This window comes from Medicago truncatula, chromosome 3 (assembly GCF_003473485.1).
Source record: "Medicago truncatula cultivar Jemalong A17 chromosome 3, MtrunA17r5.0-ANR, whole genome shotgun sequence".
NCBI lineage: Eukaryota > Viridiplantae > Streptophyta > Magnoliopsida > Fabales > Fabaceae > Medicago > Medicago truncatula.
Genome location: NC_053044.1, coordinates 57,209,662 through 57,223,567, shown reverse-complemented (window position 1 = coordinate 57,223,567; position 13,906 = coordinate 57,209,662). Strand labels below are relative to the sequence as shown.

At 34.9% G+C, this 13,906-nt stretch overlaps 2 protein-coding genes across 6 annotated transcripts; both read right to left on the bottom strand.

Moving 5' to 3' along the window:
• Positions 1 to 1,712: 1,712 nt before the first annotated feature.
• On the bottom strand, positions 1,713 to 5,994 carry LOC25490290 (ATP-dependent zinc metalloprotease FTSH, chloroplastic). Its single transcript, XM_013606798.3, has 5 exons — positions 4,450 to 5,994; positions 3,391 to 3,637; positions 3,108 to 3,291; positions 2,227 to 2,398; positions 1,713 to 2,033 (listed from the first exon to the last, which is right to left on the bottom strand). The coding sequence occupies exons 1-5, from the start codon at positions 5,743 to 5,745 to the stop codon at positions 1,812 to 1,814; spliced, it is 2,121 nt and encodes a 706-aa protein (XP_013462252.1). The 5' UTR covers positions 5,746 to 5,994; the 3' UTR covers positions 1,713 to 1,811.
• A 1,315-nt stretch (positions 5,995 to 7,309) lies between these two features.
• LOC25490289 (UDP-N-acetylglucosamine transferase subunit ALG13 homolog) lies at positions 7,310 to 13,336 on the bottom strand. Of its 5 annotated transcripts, none has more exons than XR_005645379.1 (5): positions 13,027 to 13,331; positions 10,639 to 10,936; positions 9,584 to 9,680; positions 7,673 to 8,020; positions 7,310 to 7,593 (listed from the first exon to the last, which is right to left on the bottom strand). XR_005645379.1 is itself a non-coding variant. In XM_024779804.2 (5 exons), the coding sequence occupies exons 3-5, from the start codon at positions 10,135 to 10,137 to the stop codon at positions 7,764 to 7,766; spliced, it is 429 nt and encodes a 142-aa protein (XP_024635572.1). In that variant the 5' UTR covers positions 10,138 to 10,233; positions 10,639 to 10,873; positions 13,027 to 13,336; the 3' UTR covers positions 7,310 to 7,763. The 5 variants fall into 5 exon arrangements, 4 of the variants coding, with proteins under 4 accessions (XP_024635572.1, XP_024635571.1, XP_024635570.1 ...); XM_024779804.2 differs by adding an exon at positions 10,063 to 10,233 and having other exon boundaries at positions 7,310 to 8,020; positions 10,639 to 10,873; positions 13,027 to 13,336; XM_024779803.2 differs by having other exon boundaries at positions 7,310 to 8,020.
• Between the last annotated feature and the right edge of the window lie 570 nt (positions 13,337 to 13,906).

Genomic DNA, 13,906 nt, shown 5'->3' with positions numbered 1-13,906 from the left:
AAAGAAAAGATGTTAAAACAACGGAACATTGTGATTCATCATAAAATATGTATGGACTGATTTAGAGATCATATAATCAGTTTATGATATTATGAATTGACATAAATGTTTAGGATGAAAACAATTGGAACCAAAAAGGAACCAATGATGTGTGAATTATGATTACATATTATCCAAAAATAATATTAAAAAATAAAAGAAAAGGTTCCCAACGTGAATTGAAGAGAGATACTTGTGAAATAAATTGTCGAGAAATAGTTTTTTGAAGTAGCATTCAACAACTTTTGAGCAAAGCTCATTACATTCAATTTTATGCATTAAAAAAAGTACATTTTTTAGTAAGTACTTAATTGATATTGTATTTGGACTAACTTCTCCTTAAAAATGTAGAGAAGTTTGTCAAACGATACCTTAATCTCCCACAACGGCAATGTAGAAGCAACTGAATTTGGGAGAAAAAAATTAAAAATAATTAAAAATATAAAAATTGAAAAATAATTAAAAGTTATTAAAAATATAAAAATTAGAAAATAATTAAAAAATTGGTTAGGGGCAAAAATGGAAATTCATAGGCCAACCTTAAAAAAAAACTCAACCAATTTGTAATTTACCAAATTGCCCCTCCTAAGGGCAAAATGGTAAAATCAATGGACATTAACTTTTATATTAGTATTAGTATATAGAAAATAAAAAAATTAACAGATATAAGTATATTTACTCCCAAAACCTAGAAAGAAACTTTAAAATTGGTTTACATTTATATTCATTTAAAAACAAATTAAAAGTGCTAGTTAGGCCATGAGAGGGCGCTTGTTTGCACATTAATGTTTGAAAAATTCAAAGGTAGGAGAAAAGGGAAATGCTTAATCCAGCGAAAGAAAATTCACGACAAATACACGAAATGATTTTTTTTAACCATTAGACACAACAAGATGCTCCAACTATCACAGTGGAAAAAGGGTTTGAGTAACAATCAACTGCTAACATGATTTGCCGTAAATAAAAGAAGCAATATAGATAGTTTCAAAGGTTAGGCATTTTTGGTGTCCCAATACATAGTAGGAGGTGGCATCTAGATTTTCTACACATACGATTAAAATAAACGTGGATAGTGTGGGAGAAGCTTACTTAGCTATGTGGTGACTAATTTTAAGTTTAATAGTAATCTAATAATTGAAGATTGTTTGGTATTTGGTGATTCGGGAAAATTTCTTAAAGAATTTTGTCGTGACATATAGCAATGCTCAGGAGAAAAAGAGGGCTTAATTTTTATTTTTTTTTATACACACCACCAAATGGTGGGACAGTGTAAAGAGCGGCCAAGAAGCGAGATATCCAAGAGGTTGCCCTGATCCTTGGGCGGATAGTAAAGTAATTTGCTCTTGAATGTATTTGCTCGTATCATATATTGATTCAATTTCTGTATGCAGTTGATTGATGATGGAACCATGGTTTCACCAACTGTGTATGCACAGATAGGTCTTTGCTATCTCTTTCATGATTAACTCTTATGCTGCTCAGCACATTGTGTTTACCCAGATTGTCCATGACTTTTTACATGCAAGTGGCTGCTCTTTCCAATTTATACATGAATAAGGATGTTTTTGATATGTTGAGTGAGTGTGGAAAAACCTTCTGCAGTTTTAGCATAGTTGATTTCATTTAAAGATGAATCATATTGAGTTGAAGAACCTTTTGCATAAAAGCCTATGTGCAAATTTGTTATCTTAATTTGATAAAAATATTTAATTGATTCTTACAGTGTACATGTTTAAGTGTATGTTATAGTACAAACATGATGATTCTAACATTTATGAAACATACAATTCTGCTTTTCCATCAATAAATAGACTCATGAACTCTTCACCATCAACAGTTTCTTTCTCTATGAGAAGTTGAGCAAGCTTATGAAGGATGTCAATGTGAGTGTTGATAATTTGTGTTGCCCTCTCATATGCTTTGTCTACCAGTTCTCTAACTTCCTTATCCACTATATCAGCGGTTGCCATGGAATAATCTTTTTGTGAAGACATCTGCAATCACAATTTTGGGAATGGTAAGGAATTTATTTTGGGAGGTTCAATTTACTGAGTAAAATAAAACTGTGACGTGTTTTAGGAAATATCATATACTAATATAGAGAATATACTAATATTCTCAAAATTGTAGTAAAAGGAAATTAAAAGAATGAGGAACAATTCCTCATCAACATATGTTAGGTCCTACCTGTTGTCCCAAGAATGGATTTCCACCACCCCCGCCAATGGCAACCTGTCCAATTTTTTTGCTGAACCCAAATCTCTCAACCATCTGTCTCGCCACTCGTGAAACTTGCATGAAGTCATTTGACGCCCCGGTGGTGACATTATCCTGGCCAAAAATAACCTCTTCGGCAACCCTGTTTTGACATATACAGAGAGATAGGGAATTTATGACATAATATATACAGGCTCCGTTTCGAAAAATATATATACAGGCTCAAAGCTAAAAGATAAGATCCTGCATCTCACTTCCATAATATGACTATCCACTATTCCCTTTAAAAGTATACAACAACAAAATAGCCAATAGTAAAACAACAAGTAGATCAGTATTTTCGTCCTTGATATTGTAAGGTCGGTCAGTTCAAATTAACAAAAAAAGTAATGTGGTCCCTTAAATTGAACAATATCAGTCAACTTAGTCCTTTTTTTCTAAATCTAACGCTACAATTTTAGAGGTTTTATGTTTCTCTTTGATGCAACAAGAGATTATTCAAGTCAGATCAATATGAAGATCTTTCGTTGATTTTGATGGATGTTAACTAAAGAGATATTTTAATTGAGGAGCCGAATTGATTCTGATGCTCTTTAATTTAAAGGACTAATTTCCTATTTCGTAAATTAGGAGACTAAATTGACCGACCATTACAATTTCGAGGATCGAAATGTTGATTTGCTTGTAAAAAAAACTGTACTTATGTATCCCCTAGGCTATAAGCCAAGCAGCCAACTGACAGGTAGTATGTAATTGTGATGCAAGAGTAACTTGCAAGTTGCAAAAGTTGAGATATAAATTCAATAAGGTAATGTAATGTGCAAATTTCTGTGTATGCATGGTACACTGACCTTCCTCCAAGTGCAACCGCCATCTGATTCTCCAAGTAGCTTCTACTGTACAATCCAGACTCAAGCCTCTCTTCGCTAGGAGCAAAAAAGGTGAGACCACCAGCTTGGCCACGAGGTATAATAGATATCTTGGCTACAGGGTCATATTCAGGCATCAAAGCACCTACTAAAGCATGGCCAGCCTCTGAAAATCAACAAGGAATACACATGGTAATTAGGAATCCAAAAATGAACAAACAAATGCCAAGCTTGGATACTAAACATAAAAATAAAAAAAATATACCATGATAGGCTACTAATTTCTTCTTCTCTTCTGAGACAACGGCATTTTTCTTTTCTGGTCCAGCGATGATCCTCTCAAGCGCATCAGCTATCTCATCTTTACTTATTTCTTTGAGGTCACGCCTAGCTGCAAGAATAGCTGCTTCGTTCATCAGATTCTGCAGATCAGCTCCTGTGAACCCTGGGGTTCTCCTGGCAATTTTGTCAAAGTCAACATCCTTTGCAAGTGCTTTTCCTCTAGAATGCACCTGATAGAGAAGAAGGAAGAATCGGAATAATTTAGACACGGAGTAGCACATAGCATAACTAATTCAAACACCTCCAAACAAACCTGTATTCAATCAAAGGTTATCATTACCACAATATTTCTAAAATTAGATAAAAAGAACATTCAGAAATTTTCAATTCCACCTACTCAATTAAACTTTCACTATTGCAAAAAGAGCATTGAGTAATGTGAGACTCTATTTGAATTAAGTTCTAATCTACCGGAGTACTAACTGTATGCAGTGTGCACACATTCCTCGACCTTAAACTGGGAAAATTACTAACCCCCAATGAAACAAGCGTTAAGGTGTGTCAATATGGACTGTGACTTAGTGGTTATATATGCAAACACATTTGAGGTTGCACAAGCTGCATTTAAATACGATTTCATGCAATGATAGTGCAATTTAAAACCTTGTAATCTATATGAGTACTAACTACTAATGCACACATGCATGTGTTCCTCAACTTTAACCTGTAAAAACCTAAACTACTAGCCACCAAGGATGAAACAATCATTGAGGCGTGTCAATAGGGGTTATAAAAAAAGGTTTGCAAATGTAATTTGGGTTGCAAGTTGCAACGTCTTCATTTTTTATATATCCGCAACCACATTTGAGATTGCATCAGCTGCATTTAGATTCTATGTAATTTTAAGAATTGTGGCACAAATGCAATTTAAAACCATGTTGTTGACAACAAAACAAGACACACTAGGATCATTATTTACTTCAAAAAATTCCTCATAAATTAAACTGACTGTGAGATAGTTAAAAGTTTCGGACTCATTCACCTGAAGGATTTTAACTCTACCGGCAACATCAGGTCTATCAACAGTAACTTGTCTATCAAACCTTCCAGGTCTAAGCAATGCAGAATCAAGAACATCAGGTCTATTAGTAGCAGCCAAGACAATAACGCCCGAATTACCAGAAAATCCATCCATCTCAGTCAAAAGCTGATTAATAGTCTGTTCCCTCTCATCATTTCCACCACCAAGACCAGCTCCTCTCTGTCTCCCAACAGCATCAATCTCATCAATAAACACAATGCACGGTGCCTTCGACTTCGCCTTCTCAAACAAATCCCTAACTCTAGAAGCACCAACTCCCACAAACAGTTCCACAAACTCCGAAGCCGCACATGAAAAGAACGGTGTACCAGCTTCACCGGCCACTGCCCTCGCCAACAATGTCTTTCCAGTTCCAGGTGGCCCCACTAAAAGACATCCTTTAGGAATCTTAGCGCCTAAAGCAGTGTACTTATCAGGATTCTTCAAGAAATCAACAACTTCTTGTAGTTCCAATTTCGCTTGATCAGCACCGGCCACATCAGCAAAAGTTACTCCAGTCTCTGGTACTTCCTGGAATTTAGATTTCGATCTACCAAAATCCATAGGCCCACCAAGCCCACCAGGCCCACCGGGTCCTCCTTGACCTCTACGGAAAATCAAAAACAAACCCGCAAATGCAAGGAACGGTAACAATAAACTACCAACGAAACTGAACAAACCGTTACCTTGTTCACCTTCGGAAACGGAAATATCAACGCCGTTCATTGCTAGAATATCGATAAGGTCAGGGTCGTTGGGAACGATAACGTTTGCTCTCCGGCCATCAACGGCGGTTAGTTGAAGGACAGAACCGTCTTTACTGAACCTAACTCGTTCAACTTTACCCTTTTTTACTGCGTTTAAAAACTCACTGTAACGCCACTGGCTACCATCGGGGAGATCAGTGGAAGATTGTGATTGTGGTTTTGGTGCTGTGAGTGAAATATTTTGAGAGAAAGGTGAAGTTGAATTTGCGGGGTTTAGTTGGTTTGGTTGTGCTTCGAGAACAGGTGGTGGTGGTGGGAGGTTGTCGGCAGCGAGTGCCGCCGGAGTAAACATAGAGGATAAGATAAGAGCTGATACAGCAGCTGATTTAATAGGTTCTGAATTATTATTGTTGTTGTCATTTTGAGAGTTTAAGAATCTTGTTTTGAAGAATAATGGTAGTGAAATTGAAGGTTTGGTTGTTTTGGGGGTTGGAATGTTTCGTGCTCCTAAGAAGTTTGTAGAAAGTAAGGAAGAGGTAGAGAAGGCCATGGTTTGGTTTCTATCTATTGAGAAACCAAAAGTGTGGATAAAAAGATCGTGAGAGGAAATCTAAGAGGAATGAATGATTTAGTGTTGTATAAATATGATGGTTAAATTGCGTTTAGTTAGTGTGAAATTGAGATTACGTGTTTGGTTTTTTGCTTTAGATTCAATGGTAAAGAGACAAAGTGCTTGATTCCATGCCATAGATTTGGGTGGTGCTTATCTCTCGTATACGTGGCCTGGGCTGCATCCGTTTCTTTATCTAATAACTAAGTGCTGTAAATGGGATCATGAAATGAAATCATAATAACTTGCCCTGTTGGATCGTGGCTGCTTCAGCTTCTTGTATATTGCATTTAGATGTTTCTTTTCTTTCCCCAGCCCTTCAATTTTTTTTATTTTTTCATCATTTTAAATTGGGTTTTTTTTTTTTTTAATGGTCAGAGCTCACACATATAAAACATATAAATGTGAAGAAGTTGGGTGTCCGGATATAAATTGGGTTTTTCTAGCATGTGCAAATTTACATAAAGTTTAAAATTATAACTTTATCTTGAAACTTATTCATTTTATATTAAATATGTAACTTTTTAATAAATTATTGTTACTTTTCAATAAATAGTTATTATTTTTAGTTGGTTTAACATGTGCAATATTATATAATCTGAACGCCTTTTAATCGAGTTGATGTAATTATTTGATCTAACGGTCTGAAAAATACAAACTAAACAAAGATAATATAATATGAAATGTGTCAAACCTCCGCCATAACTTTTCAAAGGTCAATCGCAATTCATAAGTAGATATAGTTTAAAATGTATAACCTCAAATTCATTTTAAATTATATAATTTGAATTGTGTTCGAACATATATTGAAACCTATTTGACCCTTAAGACAAGTATTTGAATTTTTTTAGTGAATAATTTTTTTAATTTAAAATCCTTATTTGAATTTTTTAGTGAATAATTTTTTAATTTAAAATTCTTATAAAATGTCTCGGTGACACTCCTCAGCAACACCCTACAAATAATTCTCCCTCACCTACAAACTTTGTTATCCTACTAGTTACATAAATGCTGCATTTCGTCCATCCTATAACAATGAAGCATACTTGTTCATCAACGGTGATAATAGATGTGCAAATATTAGTGGTCTAGACATGCTTTAATGACAAATTCTAAAGTCATTAATTGTCTCAAATAATGGTTTGCCACAACTGTTTAACATAGCATTTTTTTGTAAGAAGCAAAGAGAAACTTTTATTAAAATAAACTGCATGGCGGAGCACCAGATATTATAAGATGATGCTAAATACAGGACAAGAACAAAATCTGCGGAAGACAAAGCACCCTGAATACACCATAAACAATAACATAGAAATCAGAAAAACTCATAAGAAAAAATTATTTTAATGATCCATTACTATTAACCCAAAGCCGCCTAGAAAAACATTGCATTTAATACAAACAAGTTTTTTTGTTAGTAGAATCATCCAAACAAGTTTAATGCCGAAAACGAAACTAGAGAATGAGATATAATCATTAATTAATTTAAAAAAATGGGTCCAAGTGGCAAGAAGCTTGATTCTTCTTAAATAAAACATCAGATTAGTATATTGTTAAAGAAAAAAAATGTCAAAGGGACGAATTTTTTTTCAATCCCAGAAACCATTTCAAACACACGTAGGAAATAACAGTTTTTGTGCTGTCCGGAAGTGTGCTTACAAATAAAAATACAGTTTTTGCCCCCATCTGAAAATACACTTCGGGAGAGTTTTTAGTAATGTAGGGGTGGGCATTGTTGTTTTCAAACTTTAACCCCTTGTATGGGCGCACACTTACTATAACAAGAGCCTGGACCAAAAAAAGAAGCTATAAATAACATATTTAAACATGATGTCTGATTTATAGAAGAAAAAAAAAATCACTACACCTGAACATCAAGCACGTATGTTAACCAAAATAGAGATTATTATCCCCTCACCACAACTTTTAACCAGGAAAAAAAAGTGAAAGCCTTCAGATCAATCATCAGGAAAACCAAGGAATCTGTTTATATGCTTGGCCACTGGTGTTGCATCACCTGGAGTATAAGGAAGTAGAGAATTTAAATCCATATCTGCTACAGTTTGATGGAGTGTTTGTGGACTAGCACAATACAAATGTTTTGTGTTGGCAAGTTCTTCTGCAAGTTCACTTTGATGATTATCCATTAAATCTTCATTTACAACCACAATTAAAGGTTTGCGTAGCCGCAATGTCTCAAATATGCTACCTGACCCTGCACAAAATCAGACTAGCAACAGTTACTTCACGAGGACCATCCCTTCCTACTCATCTCACAAAATCCTATTGAAAGCTTGCCGCATGCTTTAAAGCTTGTAACCGGTGAGATAACGTTTCTAACTCATGATGAGAGGCTATAGAGCATGAACAAGAACAAAGTTTCATCCTTTCACTATGAGAGGCATTGCTGAAATTTTAAACGAAGAAATAGTTACACCTTATTGATTTCCCTCTTGGATTGTTTATGACAGGGATCGGGTTTGATCAATACCTTTTGGACTGAATTATTTAAGTTGTATGAAACCAAACTGAAATTCAGTTCTTCATATCATCCCCAATCAAATGGGCAAACCAAGGCTGTTAACAGATGTTTGGAGTTTTGTCTTAGATGTCTTACATGACCAAGCACCGAAGTGGCTCAATTGGCAGAGCTTTAGAGTTATGCTAAGTATAACTATGCTGCAAATATGGACCTCTTTAAGGCCTTATTCGGGGGAGACCCGCCCAGTTAATTAGAGAGGCAACTCAATCAGCAGTAGCGGTTAACAGGCTGATGGTTGAAAGAAATAACATGGATTAGTTGAGGGATCATTTGATATGGGCATAAACAAGATCAAAACCAGGCCAACCAACAAAGGCAAAAGTTAAATTTCAGGTAGGAGATATAGTCTTTCTTAAGATATGCAGCCTTAGAAATTAACAACTTTGGCTAAAAGGGTGAACCAGAAGTTGAGTTCTAGATTTTATGGAACTTTGATATTGTGAGAAAATAAGTCAAATTGCCTGTTTATAAACTAAAATTATCATAGAGCAGCAAGGTGCGTCTAGTTTTCCATGTTTCTTTGTATAAGTCTCTATATCTGCAGAGGTTACTAGTCAACCCTTGCCTCTATTCTTGACACATGATTGGGAACTTATGGTGCATTAGTTCAGCTCTAGTCCTTACAAATTGCAATTCAAGCTAATGCCAATCAAGAAAAAGTTCTTATGAATCGGGAAATTCTGGACTATTTTGAAAGTTCTAAGAGAACTCGTCTACATAACAGGATCAGTTTCCTAACTTCCACAATGTGAAAAAGGCATGTCTTGAGAGAGGTAAACAGTTGATAGCTATAAAACAATGACACAAACACTGGACACGGCACTAATAATAATTTGAGAAAAAGGAATAATTGAATGTAACCACATGTGTCGGTGTCAGAGACCGGACACACCTTCAAATTGAAGAATCGGTGCTACATGGGTTGATAAATCCCCAAGGATAACCAAAGTAATAGAAAATCTTAGATAAGAGAGAAAAAATGCAATATTAACCTATATGTAAGATTGTAGCAGACTACTGAGTTGGTAATGAGTGGGAAGCTCGAGAGGATTCTATTTTTCGGGATTATATTAGCGGTTAGTGAGGGTGGCAGGGAATATTCTGGGATTTGAATGAAACCTTTGGGAGCGACTAGGCATTCAAATGAAGTAGTATACAGAAAACCACATGATAATGTGTCTATAATTGCAAAATAGTTAGTGAAAAAAGATGGAAAGAAAATTTTTAAAAGCATACCTGCATGGCTAATGACAAGAGAGGCAGATCTGAGATGATCTGCAATACTGGAAGAAAAAGTGAAGTAGTCAACAGCCAATGAACCTTCTCCTTCAGACTGCAATAAAAAGTTATTCAAAAGAATTTCCTCGGCAAAAAGAGCAGTATCTATCTGCTACATAACATGGCAAGTTTATCTACAAATTTCTGTGTTTATATTCCTTTTCGTGCAATCAGTGTTGTTAAATGGCAGATTTTTTTACAACCGCCGTGTTAGGATCCATATGATATGAGAGGGTGTTTTAAGTAATTAGTAGGTGGTTAATTAGGTTTAAGTAGATTATTACTAAGTAGCCTACTAGGGTTAAATAATAAGAGGCGTATTAGAGTTGAATAATAGATTGTTCTACTTAAACCTAATTAACCACCTACTAATTACTTAAAACACCTTCTCATATTGGATCCTAACACGCATAACCAATTTGTGAACGGATACCCACCATGGTGGCACCATGGGCCGCAATGTCGTGTTTATATGGCATATTTTTGGCTTTCCGCCATTGAAAGCATTGCATAAATTTAGCAGGTGTTAGCCCACATACTAATAATCAAGCAAGCTTCCAAGACTTCGACTTCCATCGACGCTGCATCACCCAATTATCTACAAGATTCTTCAAAGTTAAAAAAACTAATTATTTCTCCATCCCACACCAGTCCTAACTACCAGTTATGATATCAAGTTAGGGCAATACAGTTAATTTAGAAAATGTCTAAAATGACAATTCTGCGCACATGAACTTTCATAGCCCATACCAGCACAAAAATGAAAATACACTACCACGTTAGAAATGAGGATGAATTCACTAACACTAAACTTTAACATGCACAGATTGCATCATGGAAAATTTGTGCCTGTGTCTCTCATCGTTAAATAGGTGAGACTATTAAATGTTTTAATGCATACTAACAAAGTAGATACAAAGTTGACACGCCACTGTAATTATTTCTCAAACAAAGACGACAGAACTAAAAAAAAAAGAGGGAGAGGGAAAGCAAGGAATAGTGTTTGAAGCTACCTTGGTAGGAACATAGGATCCACGGCCCATTTGGACGAGAAGATGAGTGTACCCTTTTGCAAGCAACTCTTTCTTAACATTTTCAGAATCCACAGCTCTCACAAGAGCATCGAAACAAGTCGTCCCTACAGTCAAAAAAACAACTCTCCTTGATTTGTCACTTCCGTCCTCGTCCCCCATTTAATTAAGCACACCACTCGATTTCAACTTGATTTGATGATTCTCCAAGATATTCCTAAGTCGAAAGTGTGTTGATATTAAAAACAACAATCAGCAATCAGGAGAATCGATTTCATCACTGAACAAAGCATCACAAGCAGAAAGAACCAGTCAACAAAAGGCTGTGGTTACCTAAAGTCAGAGAGGGAAAATGGGTTGCCATTTTTCTGTGGGCTTGGCAGCCCAATGGGTCAATTAGGCTCGTAAATCAAACATAAAAAACTATGAATCATGCAATTGCATCCAGGCATTTAGAAAAATAGGCGAAGTTCGATCCGAGAGATGCAAGCCATTTCGTGCATAAACACTATTACTAATTAGATTTAAAGATCCTCCAAAATCAAACCAAGACAAGCTATACTACAGAATGCAATTCCAAACTACACAATTATTTTGGAAGTTAGCAATACAATAAGAAACTGGCATATCAGGATCAACAGATATTTACTTGAATCAAATTAGTATCATCATTTGGAGTAAAATTGTTCATAATAATGATCTACATTCCAACACAAGGTTAAGAACTCAAACATACTTACTGATGATGGCTGGCTTTCACATTTCACAACGTGTTGAACCAGAACAATGGTTCAAATCCCTACACAACATGTTGAACAACGGTTCAAATCCTTACAAGGATAGGCGTCACATTAAGGCCCTGTTTGGGTAAACGACTTAATTGCAGCTTATGCCACAAGCGCTTATCATGATAAGCACTTATGTGTAAGCTTACATAAGCTATTTCTATAGGAAAAGATGAACTAAAATTAAAATGTTTTGGTATATGCTATAAGTTGTTATCATAAGCTATCATGGAGAACTTATGAAATTAAGCTGAAAAAAGCTTATGAAAAGTGTCATAAGCTGTTTCCAAAAGTTCTCTCAAAGTCTCACAAAACTTATGTCAGTAGATACTAGATAAGCTCAAATAACTCAATCCAAACAGGTCCCTAGTTGGATTTTTCTCCTCTAAAGTGAGTAGTTAGTGTAGTTATAAAATCACAGGTTTAAATTTTAGTTTGATGGTTTATATACTCACACTCTAAAATGAACTGTTCACTGTAAAAGAGTCAGATCACTGGTTGATGGCGTAGTGTTAGAATTTGGATTAGGCCTAACTCGACCTTACAAATCCGGCTTGTAAGGTGAGGTTAATAACTATGTAGACAGTATCTCTAGGCAATGTGAAACTAAATCCTCCCCTTCACACGTAACACAATGAAGGCAACCCAAATGGTGCAATTAGGCAACTAGAGGCAGACGGAATTTCAACACATAGTTCTAAATTGCAGTCTACAAGTGCAATTGCAGTCGCAATATGAAGGTTTTACATGTCTCCACAACAGTATTATAAGTTTATAACTGAATCAACCACCTTTACCCGCATTTTTTAACAATATAAAGGATCACAGCGTAACAGCAACCACGATCCCAATCAAAAGCATATAACAAATTCCAATGAAATGAATGAGAAACTGATTGGATTTTGAAATTCTCCACGCCACCATCAATGTTTCAGTGCCCAAAAGAATACAAATACTTTAACTTAAATGCATTCAAGGGAAGTAAATAATTTCCTAACCTCGAACATCTAATGTTTATTCCACCCATACTAATCCTTAAGCACTCCCAAAACTTCACAAAAAGTTAAAACAACAGGGCTGGACGCCCCTTACACCGTATGCCTCTAATACACTAAAACCCGCAGGGCAAACTCTGCAGTTTTTCTGCATCAGAATCTTAACTTCAAACATATTTCCAGACCTCATTACTAATCGAAACCCTATAAAATAAGTATTCAACTTAAAGGGAAAAGTGTCTAGTTTCCAAAACTCCAACGGTTCTCTAATTTGGAGTTATAGAGAAAAAGATATGACCTGATTACTACAGACTTGTCCAACGAATTTTTAACTAGTCTCTATAACACTAAACTACCACCATTTCAATCCATACTAAACAGCCCAAACAACAACACCAGTCTAACAATATGCAGCAACAGCAGTCCAATTCAATATTCTAAACTATTTTACAGTCTAAAATATTTAGCATCAATTAACTATACATCAACTATTATACTCACAATATTTACAAACCATTATTCTCATAAAATCAATAAAAGCTTCTATACTAGATCCTATACTCAAATCATAACATGATTAGGGAACCCACCTTAGACAATTGAAGAGGAGAATGAAGAATTGATGCTTTGCCCCTTTTCTTTAATCTCTTGATACCCTGGCTCCAATTCTTCTCCAAAACAAGCTTCTTTAACCATATAGTGAGATGAACATCTCAATTTAGCACTTCATGTAGAGTTCTAGGGTCGCAAATTGGAAAGTGGGGAGAGAGAAAGGTGAAGAGGAATGTTTGAATTTTTTGGTTTCTAATCAAATTTTGAGGCATAAGCAACCCAATTCACATGCATGCAATTCAAGCTAACACGTGAGAGAGGAAGAGAATAAAAGAGGAAAGGAACAAATTCTGATTATCATAAATAAATATATTTTTATGTATTACTTATAAGCTTTTTAATATAGTTTACGAAAAAACAGTTTATAAAGATATAATTTTTGTTATTGAGAACTTATGAATTAAGATAAAAACTTATTTATTTGCATAAGCTCTTTTCCATAAGCTCTTGTGTATTTGAGGCCAATATTATCATGTGACCCTCCCTCAAAAAAAATATTATCATGTTAACATCTTGAAAAATATATTTCCTTACCCTTGTTCTTATTTACTTCTCTATCCCTCGTTAAACTACCAAATTACTCCCTCTTTTTTAGGTTCATTCAATTTGTTTTACAATGTACATTAAATATTTCTCTTTTGCACATCTTATACGAGATGGATTACTTCTGATAAATTAATTTTATTTTGGCTTGTTCAAAAAATATATATATATTAATTTTTTAATAAACCTAAAAAATGATTTATTTATTTTTTTTGTATATACTAATTCACAACTTATGAGACCTGAGAGAGTATTGATCTTGCACTTACTCTAGTAATTACTAATTCACAATTAACTTACTCTTAAGTCTTTAAT